The sequence below is a fragment of the Protopterus annectens genome, chromosome 7.part0 (assembly GCF_019279795.1).
Source record: "Protopterus annectens isolate FY-2018-M chromosome 7.part0, PAN1.0, whole genome shotgun sequence".
Taxonomy (NCBI): Eukaryota; Metazoa; Chordata; order Ceratodontiformes; family Protopteridae; genus Protopterus; species Protopterus annectens.
The window spans coordinates 1997374956-1997398775 of NC_056739.1; the positions used below are offsets into that span (position 1 = coordinate 1997374956).

At 43.3% G+C, this 23820-nt stretch overlaps 1 protein-coding gene across 1 annotated transcript in view; it reads right to left on the minus strand.

The window, feature by feature from the left end:
* COPG1 (COPI coat complex subunit gamma 1) overlaps nt 1-23820 on the minus strand; it is a 1279491-nt gene that overhangs the window by 633626 nt on the left and 622045 nt on the right. Inside the window, exon 11 of the mRNA XM_044078421.1 lies at nt 6897-6964. Within this exon, the coding sequence (XP_043934356.1) occupies nt 6897-6964 (68 nt within the window). The remainder of the gene's footprint in view (nt 1-6896; nt 6965-23820) is intronic.

A 23820-nucleotide genomic window follows, 5' to 3' on the forward strand; every position in this document is an offset into this window, starting at 1 on the left:
AGCTGAGGTAATGGCTAAAAGCAAGGCTGTTTTCCAAGAAAGGAATTTTAGCTCTGCTGAAGCCGCAGGTTCAAAAGGGGGAAGCGTGAGCTTTTCCAGTACAAAGTTAAGGTCCCAGGCAGGGGTGGGTGCTCTCCTAGGGGACCTTAAGTTGTTAGGCCCTCTCAGGAACTGTTTGATGAGAGGGTGAGAGAACAGAGGTGGGCTCAGTATTATAATGAGCTGAGATGGCAGAGGCATGAATCTTAATGGAGGAGCTCTGCTAGGTAATCAAGGACTTGAGGTAAGGAGGGCACAGCTGTGTCCTTTCCTTGAGACTGATTCCAAGAACAATATCTTTTCCACTTTTCAGCATATGATTTCCTAGTACTAGGTCTTCTGGCCTCAAGAATGACATCCAGTACCAGTTTGCTGAGGGTTGGTGGTGGAGTATTCAGGGGATAAACCAGGCTGCAAGGTTTAGGGTTTGCAGCTGTGGATGCAAAATCTGCCCCTCATGCTGAGACAGCAGGGAAGGTGTCTGATGAAGGTGCCAGGATGGCAATGTTGTCAGACTGCATAAGAGTGGGTACCAGTGCTGGAGTGGCTAGTCTGAGGCAATAAGAACTGACCTTAGGCTGTCCTGTCTGATCTTGAGTAGTACCTCTGAAAGGAGGGGAAGAGGTGGAAAGGCATAAATTGAAAGGTTTTCCCATTTGAGGGATAAGGCATCCACCTTCCAGGCCCCACTGTGAGGGTTCCTGGTGCAAAATTGGACAACTGGTGGTTCTCGGGAGAGGCAAAGAGGTCCACCTCCGGTGTCCCCCACCTCAGGATTAGAAAGTTGAAGGTGTTGGGCTCCAATTTCCACTCGTGTGGGTCCAGGAGATTTCTTCTCAAGTTGTCTGCCAGTGAATTCTGTTTGCCTGGCAGGAATTGAGCTTGTAGATGCACTTGGTTGCTCAAGGCTGTGTTCCACAAGGCCATGGCTATCCTGCAGAGCAGGTAGGAATGGGTTCCCCCCTGCTTGTTTATGTACCACATAACTGTGGTGTTGTCTGTTTTTATCAGCAGCTGTCCTGGAAGGATTAGGTATTTGAAGTCTGTCAGAGCATACTGTACAGCTAACATCTCTTCTTGATTGATGTGCAGGAGGATTGGTCCTGGGCTCCACTTGCCCTGAATACATTTGCCTGCCATGTGAGCCCCCCATGCATAGTCTGATGCATCTGTAATCAGGATTTGGATGGTGAGGGGTTGAGTGAAAGGCAGTCCCTTGTTGTGGTTGCATGCTTCTGCCCACCAAAGGAACTCTGCCCTTAGACAAGGTATGGTAGGAATGACTGTTTCCAGGTCCTGAAAATGTTGGCTCCAAAGACTTTTTAAGTACCACTGAAGTTTCCTCATATGCAGTCTTGCATATGGAATTATCAGAATGCATGAGGCCAGGAATCCTAGAGCTTGCAGTATTTTCCTTGCAGATAGCTGGGTTTTGGTGGCCATTTGTTTGAAGACGTTGTTCAAATAGACCTGTTTTTCTCGAGTGAGAAATGCCATCTGGGAAGTTGTGTTGAAGCTTGCTCCCACAAATACAATTTTTTGACTGGGCACCAGCTGTGATTTCTTTTCGTTGATGGTGTACCCCAATGAAGATAGGAGTCTTTTTACAAATGCCAGGTGCTGAAGTAGCAATTCCTGACTGTCCGCCTGAATCAGGCAATCATCCAAATATGGGAAAATTTGGATATTTCTCTGCCTGCAGTATGCAATGGCTGGAGCCAGGCACTTTGTGAATACTCTGGGCGCAGTAGATAAGCCAAAGGGAAGTGCAGAGAACCGATAGTGCATAGAGCCTGCCCTGAAGTGTAGACACTTCCTGCAAGACTCCCTTATGGGGATGTGCAGATAAGCTTCTTTTAAGTCTAGGGTGACTAACCAGGCATCCTTGGCTAGCATAGGGAGAAGCTGTTGCAGGGTAACCATTTTGAATGTTGCAACCAAGTGTTGAGAATTGATAGATCCAGGATAGGGCGCCGAGAGCCCTATTTTTTGGGCACCAGGAACAGTCTGGAGTAGAAAACCTGTCATCTTTGTAGCAGTGGAACAGGTTGAATGGCCCTGATATTGAGCATGGAAAGTACTTGCTTTTGAGCCTCTGTCCACTGGTTAGGAGGAAGGTCTGGAAATCCGCTTGGGGTTGGCAGTGAATGGAAGTAGAATCTGTACCGCTGGGATACAATGTTTAGAACCAATCGGTCCTGAGCAATGGACATCCAGTTTTTGGCATGAAGGGTAAGTTTTCCTCCTAGGGGTGCAAGTAGTTGGGCAGGGCTGGGAAGGATAATTGTAAAGTCATTGTGAACTTTTTCCATAAGGGGTGGCTTACCACTCCGTTTTTGAGTTTAGATCTCTGCATACCCTGAAGACTGTAGTCTTGGTGGTCTGGTTCCCCTGTTTTTGGACTGAGAAGGCCTGGAAGGGGCTGGAAAGGACCAGTTTTTAGAAGGCAAATGCCTACTGAATCTAGGTGGCTGCACTTGTAAGAATTCTTTAGCAGTTTGAATAGATTTAGCTTTTTCTTCCATCTTTTTAAGAACCTCTTCTGTTTTGGTGCCAAACAAACTGTCCTGACTTAAAGGAACATCTAGTAATTTTGATTTGATATGGTCTGGCAAGGTTTGTTCCTTCAGCCAAGCATGCCTTCTCAGTACAGACCCGGTGACTTCAGCCCTGCAAGATGCTTCTAGGGCATCAAAGCCACACAGCAAAGTACGCTTACTAACTTGTTTTGCAGAATGCATTAACTCTTGTAAATCTTTATTTTCTGCACAATCTGGAAATAACAATTTTTTGTTTAATCAGTTCCATAATATGTTGCTGGTACTTCAACATGTGAAACTGGCACTTCAATGCCCTAATGGCAAGAGTTGCAGAGGTATATACCTTCTTACCCCATCTGTCTAAACTCTGGAATCCCTGTCTGAAGGAGTAGGGTTTTTGGCTGTAATAGCCTTAATACCTTTAGGTCCCTAAGAAATGGTCTCTGGATCCGCAGTAGGATTCTTAGAGAGAAATTTGTGAGAATCAGGTATTCTGTAGTACCTGTCAGGTTTTCTAGGGGCCAGTGGTAAAGTGTCTGGAGTAAGACTGGATTCCATGAAGACATCATCTACATCACCCAGGATGGGGTATAGCTACAGGCCTGTGCTGAGGCAACTCTAAAAATTCTTTGAGTCTCTTTTTGGACTGAGGATAGTCCTAGCATTCCCAGCGGAAATGCTCTCAAAGTATCCAAGGTTTCACCAAAAGAAAAATCATCTGGAGGGGAGGCAGAGGGAATGGATTCCTCTGCATCTGAATCCTCAAAGGTTGATAAAGGTATGCCTTGGTAATCAGAAGGGTCAGAGTCATCGGACTTCTGGTCTGTAGAATCAGAAAGAAACTCAACCCTCTGTCTCTTAGCAGGGGAAGGCTGGCTTCCTCTAATTAGGGCGATAAGGTCTTCAGCCATTCTAAGCATTTGTTTGTGTGGCATGGAAGCTTGAGATGCACTTTATTCGTCGGTTTTCTAGGCGTAGTGTGTACTCTGGGCCTGAGAAACTTGGTAGTTTTAGCTGAAAACAAAGTTGCCAGTTTAATGCGAACATCAGTAGGTCAGAATACACCCTCAGAAGCCGGTGCCTGCACAGCGGCTCTGGACCCATCCAAGGTAGAGACATCCGCAGGTTCCATAGTCGAAGAAGCATCTCGCGGCATACCGGACTCCGAATGGGTCTCAGCAGAGGCCTGTTGGCATCAGGAGCTGCAAAGACACCTCTCTGAGTACCGGCGGACTGGCGACTAGCTTAACGGAAGTGTCGTCAGCAGTTTTGGACCTATGCGGTCTGACTCTGTCTTTAGCTTTATGCTTTATCGGAAGATTGGTAGTCGGATGGCTTATTGAAGCCATTTTGGAATACGGAGAACGAGAGCGAAAGAATTTAGTGACAAAAATAGACCAACGGCGAATAGTTCAGGTGTTAAACAAGGCACAAACTGGCAGCGAGGGACACCATTGTCTGGGCCTAAACAGGTGACGCAGTAAGAATGAAAATCTCTGTGAGGTATTTGCTTTCCACAGGCAAGACAATTGTTAACGTTTTCTGACATTGGTTAGAGCAAGAAAAAAGAATCCCTAACGGGGTACTTAGCTTTAGAAGACTTCAGGTTTAAAACTTACGAAAATTTCAGGTAGCAGTCCTTGCGAACTGCTTCTGCTTCGGGCTCCTTCTTGGCAAGAAAGACTGGTGTAATGTTGTCGGGTGCCTGTTTTATACCCCTGAAGACCTGATGTCATGGAAGAAGCGACCACATCCGACTCAGAAATCCCAAGACTCTGGTACTCGGGCCGACTGTGGGCTACCTGCAGGCAGATAACCCAAGTGTGATGACTGCAACAGTGAAACATGAAGAACATATAAGGAAATTATTTTCTGAGCTGTGATACAGGATTTGACATAGTGAGGCCTTAAGTTTAATTCTGGTGGTTGCTAAAAAAAAAAAAAAAAAATTTTAGAAATCAAAACCTAAACCAATTATACTTGAAGTAGTAAATACCATAACAAAGATAAAAGAACAGGAAGTGGGATCTTTAGAAGAGGGTAAGAGTAAATTACACGTACAAAATTGGAAAATGTGGGAAAAATACATGCAGAAAAATATTTTAGAGGAATGAGGTATAAGAGAGGGCAGGAACTGAATAATTTAAGCATTGCCGTTTGCATTACATGATACATAACATATGATGTTTATAAATGTGAACTTGTTAATATAGCTTGATTACTTTTATATAAATGTAAGTTTATCTATATCACAAGAGCTAATTCAATAAAGGTGTTTAAAAAATCTCCACTGGTGGAAAAGACCTAATAATACCCCCCTGAAAGAAATGACTGGGATTTACTACCCAAATTCCTCCTTATGGGAGGATGACATCAACAAGTTGCCCTATGCAGGCTAAATTATAATCTTGCCACTCTGACTATTGAGTTAGCATGGTCTGAAATAGAGTAGGACTCCAAAATTATTCTGGATGTCATTGACAGAATCTTAAGCACTTCTTCCTTGAATAAAGACTCAGTGAAAAGAAAGGCTCCTTTTTTGCCTGGTCTGCTAGGCAGGACTGGAATCTAGACAGATAAAACAGCTGAGGACTCTAATCCGAACTCATCATAGGAAAATACTTTATTGCCAACTCTGTCCAAGGCTACATGACCCTTGTCTAGAGTCAAGGTAGCAAGAAAGTACTGTGGTCACTGGGTTCTACAATGTGCCCATAACAGGGAGCACAAGGATGTGTGGTCAGACTCTCTCTCCCTTCAACCAGGGATTTATAAGAAGCAACAAATTTCTTGACAGCCACAGGAACAAAATCTAGATGCTTTCAGACTGCATATAAGGCATCCTTAATGACTTGTTTCACAACAGGAGAGAAACAAGGTTTCCCTTTTCTCTTCTCCAGGTACTCACAAAGACACTTCTCACAGGAAGGAATGAGGGACAACAGGCTAGTCCACATCGAATTTAAGCCTAAATCTTCAACAAACTAGTGTTTTTCAGTTGGATCAGGTGTGGGAAACAAGGTGGGGAAGACTCACTGCCACTTTCTATCTGAAGAACAATCTTCAATACTTTATCAGTTCCAACAGGGCCAAGCTTGTGCATGGATGATGTGCACTGGAGTTGTGTGTGTGCGGGTGGCAGGCAAATGCTGGAAGCTGAGTGACACAGAACTGGTGTTCTGGGGTGCGCCAATGAAAGATGGCAAGAGGACATAAGCCTGCATCTGGACCACTACTGGAATTAGGGTACATTCTTTAAGGAGAAGATCCCATCAGGCTTCAAATAGCTGCTTAAATCGGAAGATCTGAACAGACAGCTCTGGCACTAGAAGAAGAGACTGGTCTATTAGGATCATTAAATCTGACTACACCCTGTAGAGTGCCTGTAATCCTAGCATCTTAGGAGGCTGAGGTTGCTGTTTTTGTAGGTTGTTGTTAGGAAGACTAAGTGGAGAAGAATATTAATCTATGAATACTACTGCAAAGCTATGGCCAAAAAAATCTAAAAATCCACTCCCTATGACCTGTCTGGTCACAGACAAGATTTCACCTATCAACCAGGATAATGATGGTGATTACTTCCTTGAAAACACCCACTAAAAGGGAAGCCAGAAGCATGCTTTCCCTTACCCTCTTGTCAGATAAGCTCTCAGAATCTAAGGATCAAAATTTTGATTAAGAAACAAATTTAGCTCCTAAAGGGTTTAGCTACTTTCTTACCTTCCATTTCTGTGTGTTCTGACAGTACTCAGGCAAAGAACTGTGAATGTGAGTGGAAAACTGCCCCTGATCCCAGCAACGGATACTTTCAACTGCTGCAGTCTTCCTGGCAGACAGTTATAATTCAGGAGTTTTTCTCACCAATATCTGCGTATAGTCATGATGAATTGGTGGAATTTCTACCAGTACATCAATATCAAGCTTCTTTCTCTAGCAGTACAGACAGTGCCAGCATTGATGCTGGCTAATTATCTGGCCGCCTCAATCAATTACGTTTGCTACTTTACACACTAAAAATTGGAACCTTTTTAATGTTGCAAGCCAAGATCAAGAGACGAAACTGAGCAAGCATCAGTAAATAACTGGCAGGCTTAGGGGGCAAAGATCTTCCTACAGTGCAGTGCATAATATCATAGCACTTGTCAGCAAAGAAAGGTAAGTACACTCCTAAAAAAAGAAACTTCTGAGAAAAAATTGCTGAACTGGAATAGAATGAAAGATTACCCTAGTTGCAGTCCCACCAAGGTGGATCCCAAGTGTTAGATCTAGAGATTAAAATGAATTTTTACAACTTTTTTGAAAATCAGAAAATCTTACCTTGTTGAGTGTGCGAACAGCTGCATAGCGCAGGGCTGCTTTTGGGGAACTGCAGAATAACTGAAGAACTGTTAAAAAAAACAAAAAAAAAAACAGAAATAATAATGAAAATTTCAAGGTTAATACATCATTCATTGACACTGCAATATTGGTCTTTAGAAGCGAGATAAGCCTTTGAGAAGGAATGCGTATCTGATAAGAAACAGCACAAAGGGAAATTGAACACTATGTTCTACAACAGACACTACCTACTTGGGTCCACATAAACGGGCTAGGAACAAGACAGATCTGCCTGGTTGAATGTAAAGAACAGCAAAGGTTAAGTAAGTCTATGCCAAAACTGTACATTCTTCATACCAACATAACATATTATAATATCATTACACATTCACCAACAGAAGTTCTAGCAGTTTACTGGAAGGAACTTTGAGATGTTTAAGAAAGGGAAAACAGTTCCAAATTTCCAACTTTAACAAGCTGCTATGGAATACATTTAAGACAGTCCCTCACTCCCTCTTTTCATACCTAATTATCTTTACAAAGCATCTGTTATTCAAGGAAAATGGAAGTGACTATTAAAAAAATGGCTTTTTCACCAAAGCCAAAATAGTGTTATTCTACACTCATCCTTGAGGTCCACATTTAAAACTCTATAAAAGTTCCACTTTTCCCCGGGAAGTACATACTAAATATGGAGCTTAGTATGGATAAGCCTCATATTGATACTATATTTTTATTTTCTCTTTCTTTAATACCCATCTAGAAGTTTATATTAATGTATAATGATTTTATGTAACTGATGGAAGCATTCATGTATATATTGTAAATATGTTGTGGTGTTGTATTAACGTTTGGAAAAGAATAAAGACTTATTATTGGAAAAAAAACAAAAAAAAAACAAAAACAAAAAAAAAAAAAAAACTATAAAAGTGGAACACTGCAGCTTGGTGGTTAAGATTTCGACAGGAAAACTCCAAGCTCAGACTATTTACTATGTGGAACCTAAATGTCTTGTTTTTTCTGGGCACTCTTGACTTTCTTCCATATCATAAGATAAGCTGGTTGCCTGATAACTTTAAATGGTCCTTCACCTTTGTGCTTGTTTGCAAGTGCTGTAACTGAAAAGGGCAAGTAAAGGACCAAGTGACTTACCTGGTTAAAGAATAAAAGCAGTTTCATTAACAAACTTAATGTTTATTAAGAAATACCAGACACTATAAACAAATAAGCAACTAAAGTTCAATTAAGTACTTTTCTGTGGTGGGAGCTTTGCCTCTGCAATTCCTCTCTGCTTTATTTTACACACTAAACAAAAGACTTCTAAAACAAGATTAATATGCATCATAGTATTTCAAAAGACATTTACGTAATTGCCAGAACAATCCAAAACAAAGGCTTTATGGTAAATTACCAACCTGAAAACATAAAAACAAGTAAATAAAATTATTTAAGAAAAAATGCTGACCTATAAGGGCCATTTTTAGGTTCAACCTGGAGATATAAAATAAACCAGCTTATGCAAACAAACACAGATGTTCTCTATAGAGCTATTTTATGTGATAACATAATACATGCTTAAACATAAAAGTTAACAGCATGTGAAGGTTGGCAATATGCATAGAGTCAATCACCCAAAAATGCGATACAGTGCCTCAGTGATACTCCTGACTTAAATTACTTTAATGGAAAAATACAGGACTGGGGAGGGGGGGATCACCCAAAAAGGTGATACAGTGGTGCCCCTAACTTAAATGACATTTATGGACAGCATACAGGGTGGAGGCAAAAGTGTTCATAATTTAAAATTACCATGCAAGTCTCATAGTGCATAAAATGAATCTACATAAAGAAACCTATGGAAAAAGCAGGGTCAGAAGTGTTGTGTGTTCACCCGCTTCAAGCAGCAAGACGTATTTCCATCTCAATGCCCAACTAGCTTGCTAAGTCCTACTCTCCACAACATTCCAAATCACACTGTACAGTACCAGGGAAATCAGTGACCACTCTTTTAGTCAATTAACAAGGTAAGCACTAAACACACAACAGATGCTGGTGAAGATTTTCTTTCCTTATACCATATCTTCCCCTTATCCGCGGTGGTGCGGAGGAGCATTGTTGCCTCACAGCAAGAGGTTCTCCCATTCGATTCTCGGCTGGAGTGCGGGGAGTGCCTTCTGTGTGGAGTCTGTATGTCCTCCCCGCGGTTGGGCGAGCGTTCGAAAGACATGCGTAAATGGGCGTGCCTTCGTTGAAGGTTGAGCGTCGAGCTGGCACCTCTGCATTCGTGAAAATCTACTGCCAATCATTAGCAGACCGGAGTTCCGCTGTGGCGACCCCTAACCGGGAAAAGCCAAAAGACAAACAACAACAACATACCATATCTTCCCCTTCCTTGTGTCTCTAGTGGCATGCATTTTTAAGTAACGACTAGATCATGTAGAGTATTTCAAGCCTGTTTTATGGGTACATTAATTCGAGGCTATGTTTACTTCATCTACGATAACTTTTTTCTTTGACTGGGCGATGTTCCTGCAATGGAAGTTCTCCAATCCTTTCTCTTCTCTATCACATCAAAGTTAAAAGAATTGACCTTTTGTCACCGAACTCCTTGCTATCCAACTACTAGGTACACTGCTCAAAACTGGATTCTATGTGTCACATTCAGGATTGCAATCCTTTATTTTTTTATGTCACATAGCTAGATAAATGCAGACAATATTTAACACATTTCAAAAGCATTTTTTAACTTTATATAAATACTGTCATACTCATGTTTTGTAAAATAGTCTTGGGTACAATCAAATTAAATAATGTTACAACTCAACAAAACATATAAGAAGGCATTAAAGATGAAGACAAGAGAGAACTATTAACTGAAGGGTAACAAAGAAAACACAAAAAGTTGCATTTCAAGGAGAATGCTTCCTGGAGTTGTCCCACACAGTTAAAGTAAAACTCTGTTGAAAATAGCACTGAAATTCTTAGATGCAGTTGGACTATGATCAGCAATTTTTGAATCCTGTTTTTCAACTGTTACTAGAATATTTCATTTTGGACTGTATTCTGGTGTTTTGCAATTGCTTGTGTGTTGTCGGTTGGAACAGGTATGAGAGGAGGTGAGGAGAGCAAGGAAGGAACTGTGCGGTTTTGTGGTGGTGTTACCATCCTGTCTCTGCTGCTAACATTAAATCAATAATATTTTAATTCAGTAGTTAATTTCCGGGACTTTTTAGCTTCCAGCTGATGAACAGTCTGACTGTCAAATGCATCAAGACAGTCGTTGGAGCCACTTAATGCTACTGTTGCGTGGTTGTGCTTTGGGACTTAAAGCTTTTTAAACAGAGGACTGGTGCTTGGACCCCTCTGGATACCAAGTACTTATTTTTGGATTTTGTGGACTTGGAGGTCAACTTGAATGTTGTTAACTTCATGGTTATATGACTGTTTTCTATTTTTTAACCTGGAAAGTTTATCTCTGGTAAATCAAATGCATACATTTCTTTTAAAATTATGCTCAAATGTGCTTAGTTTAAATAAACATCAAAATAAACTTGACTTTGAAAAGGTTACAGAGGATGAGGACAGTGGACATTCTGTGCACACTGCTTACCTTGATCTGGCCAAGGCTTTTAATACTATTCTCCATGCTGGAATTATTGAAACATTAGACAAACTTACTATATAATCAAAAACTTAAAGACAGCTTAATAATATACTGTTTCATAAAACTAAATTTCTACAGTGGTACTAATGTTAATTACATTTCTGCAGCAGCGCAGATTGAGAAAGGACAGTTGTGTACACTTACCATAAATGTAGATGTTCGAGTGTATTCACTGTTGCAGTCCTAAAATATGGGTTATCCGGCTCCCGGCAGCCCTCAGTCGGCCCGAACACCAGAGTCCTTGGTATATGACGGCTGTAAAACTGATGTCAGAACGTCAGGTATAAAGGGAGGCAGCTGACGCCATTTCCTCAGTTTTTCTAGCCTTAACTGTCAGGAGCCCCCAAAAGAAGGCTAACCCAGGAAGGAAACACCCTGGAAACATGTCATACAAAAAATAAAAATATGTAGTCTGTACCTTAGGGAAAAAAAAAGGGGGGGGAATGCAGGGTGGGAAACCAGGACTGCAACAGTGAATACACTCGAACATCTACATTTATGGTAAGTGAACACAACTGTACTATGTTAGTAAGCACACCTCTCAGAAAAGCTGCAGAGGTAGAGGCTGTTCTAGTAGAATGGGTCCTAATACCCTGAGGGGGAACCTTCCCATGCTGCAGGTAACAAAAGTGAATACAATGAGCAAACCATTTGGAGATGGTTTGTTTTGAAATAGCTTTACCCTGAGCCTCAGGAGCAAAACTAACCAACAACTGTTAAGATTTTTGAAAGGATTTAGTCCTGTCTAAGTAAAATCTCAGCTGTCTATGCACATCAAGAGAGTGCAGAATCTTTTCCCCTTTATTCTGGGGATTGCTGAAAAAGGTAGGCAGGTGAATAGACTGGTTAAGGGTTAAACGAGTCACCACCTTAGGCATAAAGGAGGGATTAGTTCTCAGAGAAACCCGATCTGAATGAAAAATAATGAAAAGTTCTACTGCCATTAAGGCTTGCAGCTCCAAAACCCTTCTGGCTGAAGTAATAGCTAAAAGAAAAGCAGTCTTACAGGAGAGAAACTTCAAATCTGCAGAGGCAGATGGTTCAAAGGGAGGTAGAGTAAGCTTTTCCAGGACAAAATTAGGATCCCAAGCAGGAGTAGGAGCTCTTCTGGGAGGTTTAAGATTGCAAGCTCCCCTCAGGAAGTGCTTCATCAAGGGGTGAGAAAAAATGGGTTGCTCAAAAGAACAATGAGCAGAAATTGCTGAAGCATGAATTCTGATTGAAGAAAAGGAAAGTCCACCATTAAGCAAGCCTGCTTGGTAATCAAGAATGAGGGAAAGAGAAGGATGAGAAGAGTCTTCTCCTTTAGCCTGCATCCAAGAGCAAAATCTCTTCCATTTATCTGTATAGGATTTTCTGGTGCTAGGCCTCCTGGCCTCATGAAGAACTTCAACCACCTGTTGGGAAAGATTTAAAGTATTAGCCAGGCAGTTAAATGCAGAGTTTTGAAGATGAGGATGAAGAAACTTTCCCGCTTCCTGAACCAACAGATCTGGTACCAGGGGAAGATGCCAAGACCGAGCCTGGGAAAGGCTGTGAAGAAGGGGATACCAATGCTGCCTGGGCCAAGCTGGTGCTATAAGAATAGCCTTTGGTTTTTCATCCCTTATCTTTAGCAGCACTCTGGGAAGAAGAGGCAGAGGAGGGAATGCATAAATTGAGAGTTGTGTCCTTGGGAAGAACAACGCGTCCACTCTCCAAGCTTTGTTGTGAAACTCCCTGGTGCAGAAGGTTGGAAGGAGATGATTGCTGTGAGAGGAGAAAAGATCTACTTGTGGAGTGCCCCAATGCTGAGTAATGCGATGGAAAATGACCTTGTTCAGTTGCCACACGTGAGGATCCAGAACATGTCTGCTCAAATGATCTGCCAAGGAGTTTAGCCTCCCTGGGAGATACTGGGCTATTAGATGTATGCCCATGGAAGCTGCTATGGACCATAGTCTCATGCTTTGTCTGCACAAGGGGTAAGAGCGAGTCCTCCCTTGCTTGCTGATGTACCACATGACTGTGGTATTGTCTGTCCTGATCAGCAGAGTCCCAGGGTAGAGTAGGTCCTTGAAAGCTAGCAAGGCCTGCTGCACTGCCATCAATTCTTTTAAGTTTATGTGCAGATGAATCTGCTGGGTGCTCCAAGTCCCCTGTATGCCCCTGCCTTCCAGATGAGCCCCCCCATGCACAATCTGAGGAGTCTGTGGTGAGAGTCTGGTTGAGCAGGTGGTGGGCGGAAAGGCAGACCCTTATACATCTTAACAACTTCTGGCTCTGCTCTTGTACCAATCCAGACTAATCAACCTTCTACCTTCTACTATCATACTTCCTTATTTCAAAACTGCAATCTTTCTCTGTGATCACAAACGACCTAATGACTGTTCTCAAAAAAAAAAAAAAAAAAAAAAAAAGAAAATTGTATATACACTAATATGTATGAAATGACCTGAAGGGAGTGTAATTTTAAAAAGAATTAATGCCTTTCTCAATACGTAGATAGCACTATATGTTTTCTATTTCTTGATCTAGACTATTAAGTATGCATGGTAACTCAATGTCTATGTCACAGGAACTTATTGTAAATGTTCAATTTCTATAACCTTGTTTTAATCTGTGGAGCTTTTCTCCCCGGGCCTCCACTGAAAATGGAAATTATCCAGCTGGACTAGCCCGGTCAACAAATGTAAAATAAAATAAAAATAAAAATAAATAAATTATTCTGAAAACAGGCTGTCGCCCACTAGAGGAATTCCATTTGTAGACAGAGAATTAGGGGAAGAATCAAGTCTAAATCCTGTGTGTGGTGACACCAAAGATTCTTGAGGTACCATTGAAGTTTTCTCATATTCAGCCTTGCATATGGGATTATCAGAATACAAGAAGCCATGAACCCCAGTGCTTGCAGGAATTGCCTTGCAGAGAGCTGGGTCATGCTTGCCAAGTTCATGAAGTAAGCCGAAAGATCTTCTTGCTTCTCTTGAGGGAAGAATACCACAGGTTCATAGGCTGGTACTAGGCTATCGGCCCTAGGGTCTATACAAGCCTAGCCATAACAATTCCCTGGCTATTTCTTCCCACACTATTTACTTCCCTGGACCCCTGTCTAGCAGGGCGACTGATGTGATCCCAATTTCCTATCTCCCATCCAATCATCAAGGTTCCTTTTGAAGAGGGCCAAAGAGGCGCTCTGCTTGACATGTATGGGCAGTCTATTCCAGAGTCTCGGGAGTCTCTGGGTCAGGAACTTATCCCTCCAGCATGTTTTATTTATTGTGATGACAAGGTTTAGATCCCAGCTGGGTGGCTGTATTCAGACTCGCTCCCAGAAAAACAATTTCCCTTGTAGGAACTAACTTTGACTTGTTTTCCTTGAGAGTGTAACCCAAAGAGGTGAGAATGTTCTTCACGAAGTCCAAATCCTTTTCTAGTTGTTCTGGGGAGTTTGCTTAAATGAGACAGTCGTCCAGGTAAGGATATATATTGAATGTTTCTCTGCCTGCAAAAAGCAATGGCTGGAACCAGGCACTTCGTAAAAACCCTGGGAGCAGTAGATAAGCCAAAGGGCAGTGCAGAGAATTGAAAGTGTTGCTCCCCAGCCTTGAAACGAAGGAACTGCTTGCAACTTTCCCTTATTGGGATGTGCAGATAAGCCTCCTTGAGATCCAAAGTTGCCAGCCATGAATCCTTGCCCAGCATGGGTAGTAACTGTTGAAGAGTGAGCATCTTGAATTTGGGAACCACAAGAAAAGTGTTTAGAACAGACAGATCCAGAATAGAGCGTCAGGTTCCCCCTTTTTTGGGTACCAGAACAAGTCTTGAATAAAAACCTAGGTCTGCTTGATTTGCAGAAACTGGCTCTATAGCCCCCATAGTCAGTAGAGAAGAAATTTGATTTTCTACCTCTGTCCTGAGAGTTTTGGGTATGTCTGGGTACCCTTGTAGAATAGGGAAGGTGTGAAAATAAAACTTGTAACCTTGGTTTACTATATTGAGCACCCATTTGTCATCTGTGATGGTAGACCATACCTCTGCGAACCTGGCAAGCCTTCCCTCCAAAGGAAACCCAGGGCTCGCAGAGGTAGGCACAAGAAGGCCGGAGTCATTGAGAATGCTTGCTTTGGGAAGCTGGCTTAGAACTCTGATTTAGCAGGAGAAGAATGCCATTGTTTAGCCCTTTGAGGGGCAGAAGCCTGCCCTCTGGAAGATCTGAAACCCCTAGGCCTAGAGTGACCCTGCTTGCCAGGATCAGGGAAAGACCAATTCTTGGAAGGATAATGCCTGCTAAACTGAGGAGGCTGAACCTGAAGGAAATCTTTTACAGCTTGCATAGATTTCGCCTTATCCTCCAACTTCTTCAGTACCTCCTCAGCCTTATTACCAAAAAGATTGTCTTTGTTCATAGGTAGGTACTAGGCTATCTGCCCTAGGGCATTTATAAGCCTAGCCAGAATGTGTTGGCTTTCGCCTCCCTTTTAGATTTGATTAGATTCCTGAGCCTCTGTCCAGCAGGGCCATAGAAGTGATCCCAGGAGTAAATTTACGATTTCCCATCCACTCGTCAAGATTTCTCTTGAAGAGGGTCAATGAGGGGCTCTGCCTAACATGGATTGGGATTCTATTCCAGAGCGATAGAAGCTTCTGGGATATGAATCTATCCCTCCAGCATGTCCTATTTATTGTTGTGCTGAGGTTTAAATCCCTGGAAAGTGTAGCTCTAAGGGATTTGGTTTTCTTGAGGTGGAGCATGTCCATTTGTGCAAAGGAACATCCAGCAATTTAGATTTAACAGGTTCAGAAAGAGGCTGCTCCCTGAGCCAAGCATGCCTTCTAATAAAGTACAGTTGTGTACACTTACCATAAATGTAGATGCTTGAGTGTATTCACTGTTGCAATCATCACATTTGGGTTATCTGCCTGCAGGTAGCCCTCAGCCGGCCTGAATACCAGAGTCTTCAGATTTCTGCGTTGAATGCTTCTTCCTTGACGTCAGGGGTATAAAACATGCAGCCGACACCATTACATCAGTTTTTCTTGGCCCAGATATCAGGTGCCCCCATAATAGAAAGCAATTAAATGGTATGGTAAAACCCCCATCAAAAAGCAAACGCACACGAAAAAATAGACATACCAACCATAAGAAGAGGTAAAGCCAAGAGAAGTCAGGGGGCTGGAGGGAGGGTAATCCAGACTACAACAGTGAATACACTTGAACATCTATATTTATGGTAAGTGTACACAGCTGTACTACGTTCTTCGTGTTTCACTGTTGCAGTCATCACATTTGGTTAGATTCCCAAAGCTAAGAAAGGAAGGAGGAAGTCAAAGAGCATTGGGGCCAGCTATTAATCCCTGCAAGACTGCAGTGGCAAATCCAGCTCTGGATTTAGAAAAGATAGGCAAGTGGTAATGCTTGGTGAAGGTATGTACAGAGCCCCAGGTAGCTGCTAGGATGTCTCTGGTAGGGACCCCTCTGAGAAATGCCACAGAGGTAGATGTAAGCCCTGGTGGAATGTGATCTTATCCCTGTGGGAGAGGTTTTCCATGGTGCATGTAGCAGAAATGAATGCAATGGGCTATCCATTTGGAAATGGTTTGCTTTGAAATGGCCTTCCCCTCTGCCCCTGCAGCAAAGCTAACTAGCAGCTGTTCAGATTTTCTGGTAGGCTTAGTGCTGCCAAAATAGAATCTAAGTTGTCTGTGCACATCCAGAGAGTGCAGTATTCGTTCCCCTTTGTTTTGTGGATTAGGGAAAAAAGTAGGCAAATAAATGGACTGATTTAGGGCCGAAGAAGACACCACCTTGGGCATAACGGAAGGGTTAGTCCTGAGGGAAACCCTGTCCACATGGAAGATAATGAAGGGTTCCACTGCCATGAGGGCCTGTAATTCAGACACTCTTCTTGCTGAAGTGATGACTAGAAGGAAGGCTGTTTTCCAAGAAAGGAATTTCAACTCAGCTGTAGCCGCTGGTACAAAGGGGGGAAGAGTGAGCTTTTCCAATATAAAGTTAAGGTCCCAAAGCTGGAGTGGGAGCTCTCCTGGGGGGGGTCTTAACTTTTTGGCCCCCTCTAAGGAATTGCTTTAACAAGGGGTGAGAGAAAAAGGGGTGGCTCTGTATTATAATGTGCTGAAATGGCAGAGGCATGAATTTTAATTGACGAGAAGGATAGGCCCCTGTGGAGCATTTCTGTTAATTACTGTAGAATCTGAGGTAAGCTGGGCACCATTGTGCCCATCCCCTGAGTCAGGCTCCAGGAACAGTATCTTTTCCACTTTTCAGCATAGGATTTTCTAGTACTAGGCCTCCTTGCCTCCAGAATGACATCCAGTACCTGCTTACTAAGTGATGCTAAGGGAGAGCTCAAGGAATTAGCCAGGCTGCAAGGTTCAGGGTTTGAAGCTGAGGGTGCAGAATCTGGCCCACCTGCTGGGACAGCAGGGAAGGGGTCTGAGGCAGGTGCCATGGTTGTGGCAGTGCCATACTGCACAAGAGGGAGTACCAGTGCTGGCGTGGCCAGTCTGGTGCAATCAGTATTGTCCTTGGCTTGTCCTGTTTGATCTTTAGTAGAACCTTCGAGGGGAAAGGCATAAAGTGAGAGGCTTTCCCAGGTAAAGGACAGGCCATCCACTTTCTAAGCTTGGCTGTGGGGAGTTCTTGTGCAGAATTTGTTCAATTGGTAGTTCTGAGGGGAGGCAAACAGGTCCATCACTGGAGTCCCCCATTTGTTCCTCAAGAGGTTGAATATTTTGGCATCTAGTTTCCATTCTTGTGGGTTCATGAGATTTCTGCTTAAGTCGTCTGCCAGTGAATTTAGTATGCCTGACAGGAATTGAGCTTGCAGGTGTACTTTAGCTCAAGGCTGTGTTCCACAGAGCCATGGCTAGTCTGCAGAGAGGGTATGAGTGGGTTCCCCCTGCTTGTTTATGTACCACATAACTGTGGTGTTGTCTGTCTTTACCAATAGTCGTCCTGGAAGAATACGGTCTTTGAAGGCTGTCAGAGCATTCTGTACAGCTAACATTTCTTTTTGATTGATATGCAAGTGCATCTGTCTCGGGTTCCATTTGCCCTGAATGCACTGCCCTGGCATGTGAGCCCCCCATGCACAGTCTGATGCATCTGTTGTGAGGGTTTGGGTGGCAGGGGGTAGAGTGAAAGGGAGTCCCTTGTGGTAGCTGGCCTCTGCCCACCAAAGGAACTCTGTCTTGATACAAGGAATGATAGAAATCATCGTTTCCAGGCCCTGAGAATGTGGACACCATAGGCTTTTTAGATACCACTGGAGTTTCCTCATATGCAGTCTTGCATATGGAATTAGTAAAATGCAAGAGGCCATGAACCCTAGGGCTTGCAGTATTTTCCTAGCAGATAGTCGAGTTTTTGTGGCCAATAGTTTGAAGTAGGTTGCTAAGTAAACTTGTTTCTCTGGAGTGAGGAATGCCATCTGGGAAGTTGTGTTCAAGCTTGCTCCCAGGAATACAATCTGTTGGCAGGATACTAGGTGAGATTTATTTTCGTTGATGGTGTACCCTAGTGAGGTTAGAAGTTTCTTTATGAATGCCAGGTGTTGAAATAGCAAGTCCTGGCTTTCTGCCTGAATCAGACAATCGTCCCAATACAGGAAAATTTGGATATTTCTCTGCCTGCAAAATGCAATGACTGGAGCTAGGCACTTTGTGAATACCCTGTGCGCAGTATATAAGCCAAAGGGAAGTGCAGAGAACTGATAGTGCATGGGGCCTGCCCTGAAGCGTAGGTATTTCCTGCAAGATTCCCTTATTGGGATGTGCAGGTAAGCTTCCTTCAGGTCTAGGGTTGCCAGCCAGGCATCCTTGGCTGGCACGGGAAGAAGGTGTTGCAGAGTTAGCATTTTGAATTTTGGAACTACCAGAAAGGTGTTGAGAATAGAGAGGTCCAGGATAGAACTCCAAGAGTTGTCTTTTCTGGGTACCAGAAACTGTCTTGCATAAAAGCCTCGTCCCCCTTTGTTCTGCTGGGACAGGCTGAATAGCCCTGATATTGAGGAGAGAGAGAACCTGCTGTTGGGCCTCCGCCCACTGATTTGGGGGTAGGTCTGGCCAACCATTTGGTGTTGGCAGGGTATGGAAGTGGAATCTGTATCCTTGGGAAACTATGTTCAAAACCCAATCATCCTGGGTAATGAGTTCCCAGTTCTTTGCATGCAGAGTGAGCTTTCCTCCTAAGGGAGCAGGTAGTAGAGCAGGGTTTGGAAGGGTTAAGGTTAAGTCATTGTGCCATTTTTCCATAGGTGGGTGGCTTACTACTCCCTGCTTTGGAAGTGAGAGCCCCCCACTGCTTCGGTTTGTGCGAAGGCTGAGACTGTAGCCTAGGTGGTCTGCTGTTCCTGGGTTTGGACTAAAAAGGCCTAGAAGGGACTGGAAAGGACCAGTTCTTAGAAGGCCAATGCCTACTAAATTGGAGAGGCTGTACTTGTAGGAAATCTTTAACAGTTTGCAAAGATTTAGGTTTTTCCTCCATCTTTTTGAGGACTTCTTCTGCTTTGTTGCCAAAAAGGTGGTCTTGGTTTAAGGGAGCATCCAGTAATTTAGCTTTCACATGATCTGGCAAGTTTTGTTCCTTAAGCCAAGCATGCCTTCTAAGTACAGACCCAGTGACAGCAGCCCTGCAAGATGCTTCTAATGCGTAAAAACCACATTGCAAAGTATGTTTACCAACTTATTCTGCAGAATGCATTAATTCCTGTAATTCTTTGTGTTCAGTACAGTCAGGAATCAACATCATTTTCTGTTTAAGTAGCCCCATAACATGTTGCTGATACTTCAACATATGAAACTGGCAATTTAAAGCCCTGATGGCCAAAGTAGCAGAAGTGTAAACCTTCTTATCCCATCTGTCTAAGGCTCTAGAATTTCTATCAGAAGGGGTAGGATTTTTGGCAGCAGTAGCCTTAATGCCTTTTGGTCCTTGGGAAATGGTCTCTGGATCCGCAGAAGTTTTCTTGAAGAGGAACTTGTGAGAGTCAGGTACTCTGTAATACCAGTCAGGTTTTCTGGGAGCTGGAGGTAAAGTGTCTGGGGAAAGGCTAGATTCCAATAAAGCATCATCTATAATGTCCAGAACAGAAGGGATAGCTAAAGGCCTGTGTTGAGGTAGGAGTAAGAATTCCCTAAGCCTCTTTTTGGAGTCAGAGTAATCCTTGCTTTCCCAGTGGAAATGGTCCCTAAGAGTGTGTAAGGTTTCACCGAAAGAAAAATCTTCTGGAGGGGAAGCAGAGGGAATGGAATCCTCTGCATCAGAATCCTCATAAGTAGATAAGGGCAAACCCTGGTAATCAGAAGGAACAGAAAAATCAGATTCCTGATCAGAAGAATCAGAAGGAAACACAGTTCTAGGTCTCTTAGAGGGGGACGGCTGGCTTACCCTAATCAGGGTAATGAGGTCTTCAGCTATTCTAAACATTTGTTTTTTAGGCATATGGGCCTGGGTCTGTGGTTTGGTCGTCGGTTTTCTAGGCGTGGTGCGAGTTTCAGGCCTGGATGAAAACAATGGCATCGGTTTAATATGAATGTCTGTAGGCCTGAATACACCCTCAGAAGCCGTTGCCTGCACAGCGGCTCCGGACTCATCCAAGGCGGAGACATCTGCAGGTTCCATAGTCGAAGAAGCATCTCGCGGCATACTGGACTCCGAATGGGTATCAGTAGAGGCCTGCGAATCAGAAGTAGTGGGTATCAGGGGCTGCGAAAGCACCTCATTGAGTACCGGCGGACTGGCGACTAGCTTAACTGAAGCGTCGTCGACAGTTTTGGACCTATGCGGTCTGTCTCTGTCTTTATCCTTACATTTTTTCTGTAGATCGGTAGTTGGATGGCTTGCTGAAGCCATTTCGGAGTACACAGAAAGAGTACGAAAACAACTAGCTGCAAAAATAGCCTGACGACGGATAGTTCGGGAGTTGAATAAGGCACAAAACCAACAACGAGGGACATCGTGGTCTGGGCCTAAGGAGGGGATGCAGTAAGAATAAAAATCTCTATGAGGTATTTGCTTTCCACAGGTAAGACAATTGTTAACTTTTCCTGACATCGGTTAGAGCAAGAGAAAGGATCCCCAATGGGGTGCTTAGCTTTTTTGAAGACTTTGGGTCTGAAATTTGAAAACAAAAATTTCAGGAGTCAGCCGACCGGCACTTGCGAACTGCTTCTGCTTCGGGCACCGTATGGCAAGAAGACTGATGTAATGGTGTTGGCTGCATGTTTTATACCCCTGACGATAAGGAAGAAGCGACAGCATCCGACGCAGAAATCTGAAGACTCTAGTATTCAGGCCGGCTGAGGGCTACCTGCAGGCAGATAACCCAAATGTGATGACTGCAACAGTGTCAAAACCACAATGAAGCGAATGCTTAGTAACTAAAGTGGCAGAATTCAGTAAGTCTTGTAAATCTTTGTTCTCCGACATGGAAGGAATATCCCCAGGTTTTGCCTTAATAGCCTTCAAAGTATGCTGCTGATACTTAAGCATGTGAAAAAGGCAATTCACAGATCTAATGGCAAGAGTTGCTGAGGTATAGACTTTTCTACCCCACCTGTCCAAAGCCCTAGACTCCTTATCAGAAGGCACAGGGTTCTTAGCAATAGTAGCCTTAACACCCTTGGGGCCTTGAGAAATAATCTCAGGATCAGCAGTAGGGTTTTTAAAAAGGAATTGATGAGAATCAGGAACCCTATAATACCTATCAGATTTTCTGGGGGCAGGAGGAACAGAATTAGGAGTTAAAGAATTTTCCATGAAAACATCATCCACAACTTCCAAAACTGGAGGTATAGCCAGTCGCTTATGCTGTGGCAAATCCAACATTCCCTGATTCTTTTCTTAGACTGAGGAAAATCCTGACATTCCCATTTAAAGTGCTTCCTAAGAGTATTCAAAGTATCCCCAAAAGAAAAATCTTCTGGAGGGGAGGCAGAAGGGCTAGAGTCCTCAGCATCAGAATCCTCAAAGCCAGAAAAAAATTGAGAATTTCCTTCTTCACCAGCAGAAATACTGGAAACCTCAGAATCTGAGACAGACAAAACATCAGGAGACAATTCCTTAGCCCTCTTGGAAGGGAGGGGGATGAGAGCCCCTAATCAGGGAAAGAAGATCACCAGCCATCTTTACCAACTGGGACTGAGGCACAGGAGGGGAGGCCAGCGCCTGCTTGTGAGTAGGCTTGCGGCTGGAAGGTTTGCTAGCAATCTGAAGGGACTCGGGAGGCTAAAGCAACTGCAGAAGTCTAAACTAAGGTAGTCGGTCTGGTTCTGGTCTCATGGCGAAAAGAAGAGGCGTCAGAAGCAGGTGCCTGCATAGCAGCTCCGGACCCATCTGAAGCGGCGACAGGCAGAGGGTCTGAAGACAAAATAGCAGCCTGCGGCATGGAGGACTCAATAAAGGTCTCGGCAGAGGCCTGCGGCTGGAAATCTGCGGATTCTGCAGGGGCTGTGAAAGCGCCTCACTGACTACCGCTGGGCTGATGACCTATTTCATCAGTGTGTCTTCAGCAGATTTAACCCGAGGCCTGTCACGGTCCTTGTCTTTGCGTTTCCTAGGTATATCCAAAGTCGGGAGACCAGCAGACTCCATACCGACAAACTTACACCAGACTTCGAAATGCTTATACAAAATCTTAGCTCTACGGCGTATGGTACGTGGGTTAAAGGAAGCATAGAGATTGTAGTTAGGGACGTCGTGCTCAAGGGCCAAGCAAGTTATACAATAGGAATGAAAATCACGGTGCAGAATCTGTTTTCCACAGGCAAGACAGCCGTTAACTTTATCTGACATTTGTTAAAGCAATAAAAGAGGATCCCCAGTGGGGTAATTATCTGAAGGCGTCTTCAACTTGGTAGTCGGAAAGCAAAAAGAAGGTAAACTGTCGATCGGCACTAGTGCATATTGCATCTGCTTCAAGCTCCGTGGCAAGAAAGACGGGAAATGGCGTTGGCTGCCTCCCTTTATACCTGACATTCTGACACCAGTTTTACAGCCGACGTCATATACAGAGGACTCTGGTATTCAGGCCGACTGAGGGCTACCGGGATCCGGATAACCCCATATGTTAGGACTGCAACAGTGAAACACGAAGATCATCATACTATTATTATAGGACTAAATGCCTGCAGTAATAACGTTAGATATAATAAATGCCTAGATTGATAGCTTTAATTTTAACACAAATGCCTGCAATGCTAGCTTTAACTATAATGTAAAAATGAGTGTGCCTCATAATCACTCAGATTCATACTCTGCTTATGAGGGACTTAAGCCATATGCAGAGGCACAGTGTGCGCTCCCCCACAGAGGTCTGCCACATGGAAGAAATTTCCTCTTGGTAAGGGGATGGGGGTCAGGTTTGTTGAAATAAACTGCCATGGTTCATGAAGCTTTAACATTATGCCACGTATAAAACATCTTACATGTTCCAGTCCCTTCACTTCAATACTGAGACAGTCTCTCCAGATTCTCCTCTTGAGTGGCTTCATGACCAAATACCCTGAAAAATAGCAGTCCTGAAGGTCAACCGGAACCTTGAGTTCATGTCCAGCTTATACCATCTTGTATGTCAAAGCTGTACAACTATCAACTGACAGATTTCTGAAAACAAAAATACAGGATGTAGCTATAGCCCTTGCAGAATAAGTTTTTGGGTTTTATTTTTAGGGTTTTATTATATTCATCACAGCAGAGGTTAATACAGTCTGAAAGCCACCTGGGCAACATAACTGTTTTTTTTTTTTGTCCAGCTTTGCACCAAGCAAAGAAAACAAAAAATCTGATCACCCTAATACCATTGGTTCTTTAAAGGTAAACTTTTATTTCAGACTGTACATCTAGACAGTACAGGCAAATATTTCTCTGTTAGACAAGCACAGAAAAATATTGGTAAGTTAATGGACTTGGTCAAGTTACTTTATGTGGATACTTTAGGTGTGAAAGCATGGTTAATGTACAAACACACACAAGTCTTCATGGAACATGGCATACAGAGACTTGGAAGAAAGGGTCTGAAGTTCTGAAACCCTTCTGGCTGATGTTAACTGCTACTTTTCAAAGAGAAGTATATTTGAGATTGGTTTTAGCTGCTGGTTCAGTGGGAGGAAAATGCAGATGTACTCATCATAATGACAGATTTGTGTTGTTAGTCTCCGTCTGGTTCAGCCTGTGGGACTTTGGATCCAACACTGGCCAATTCTAAAATCTTTAGCCCACTTGGCTCCACCTTCCTTACCCACAACTCCCCAACTCTT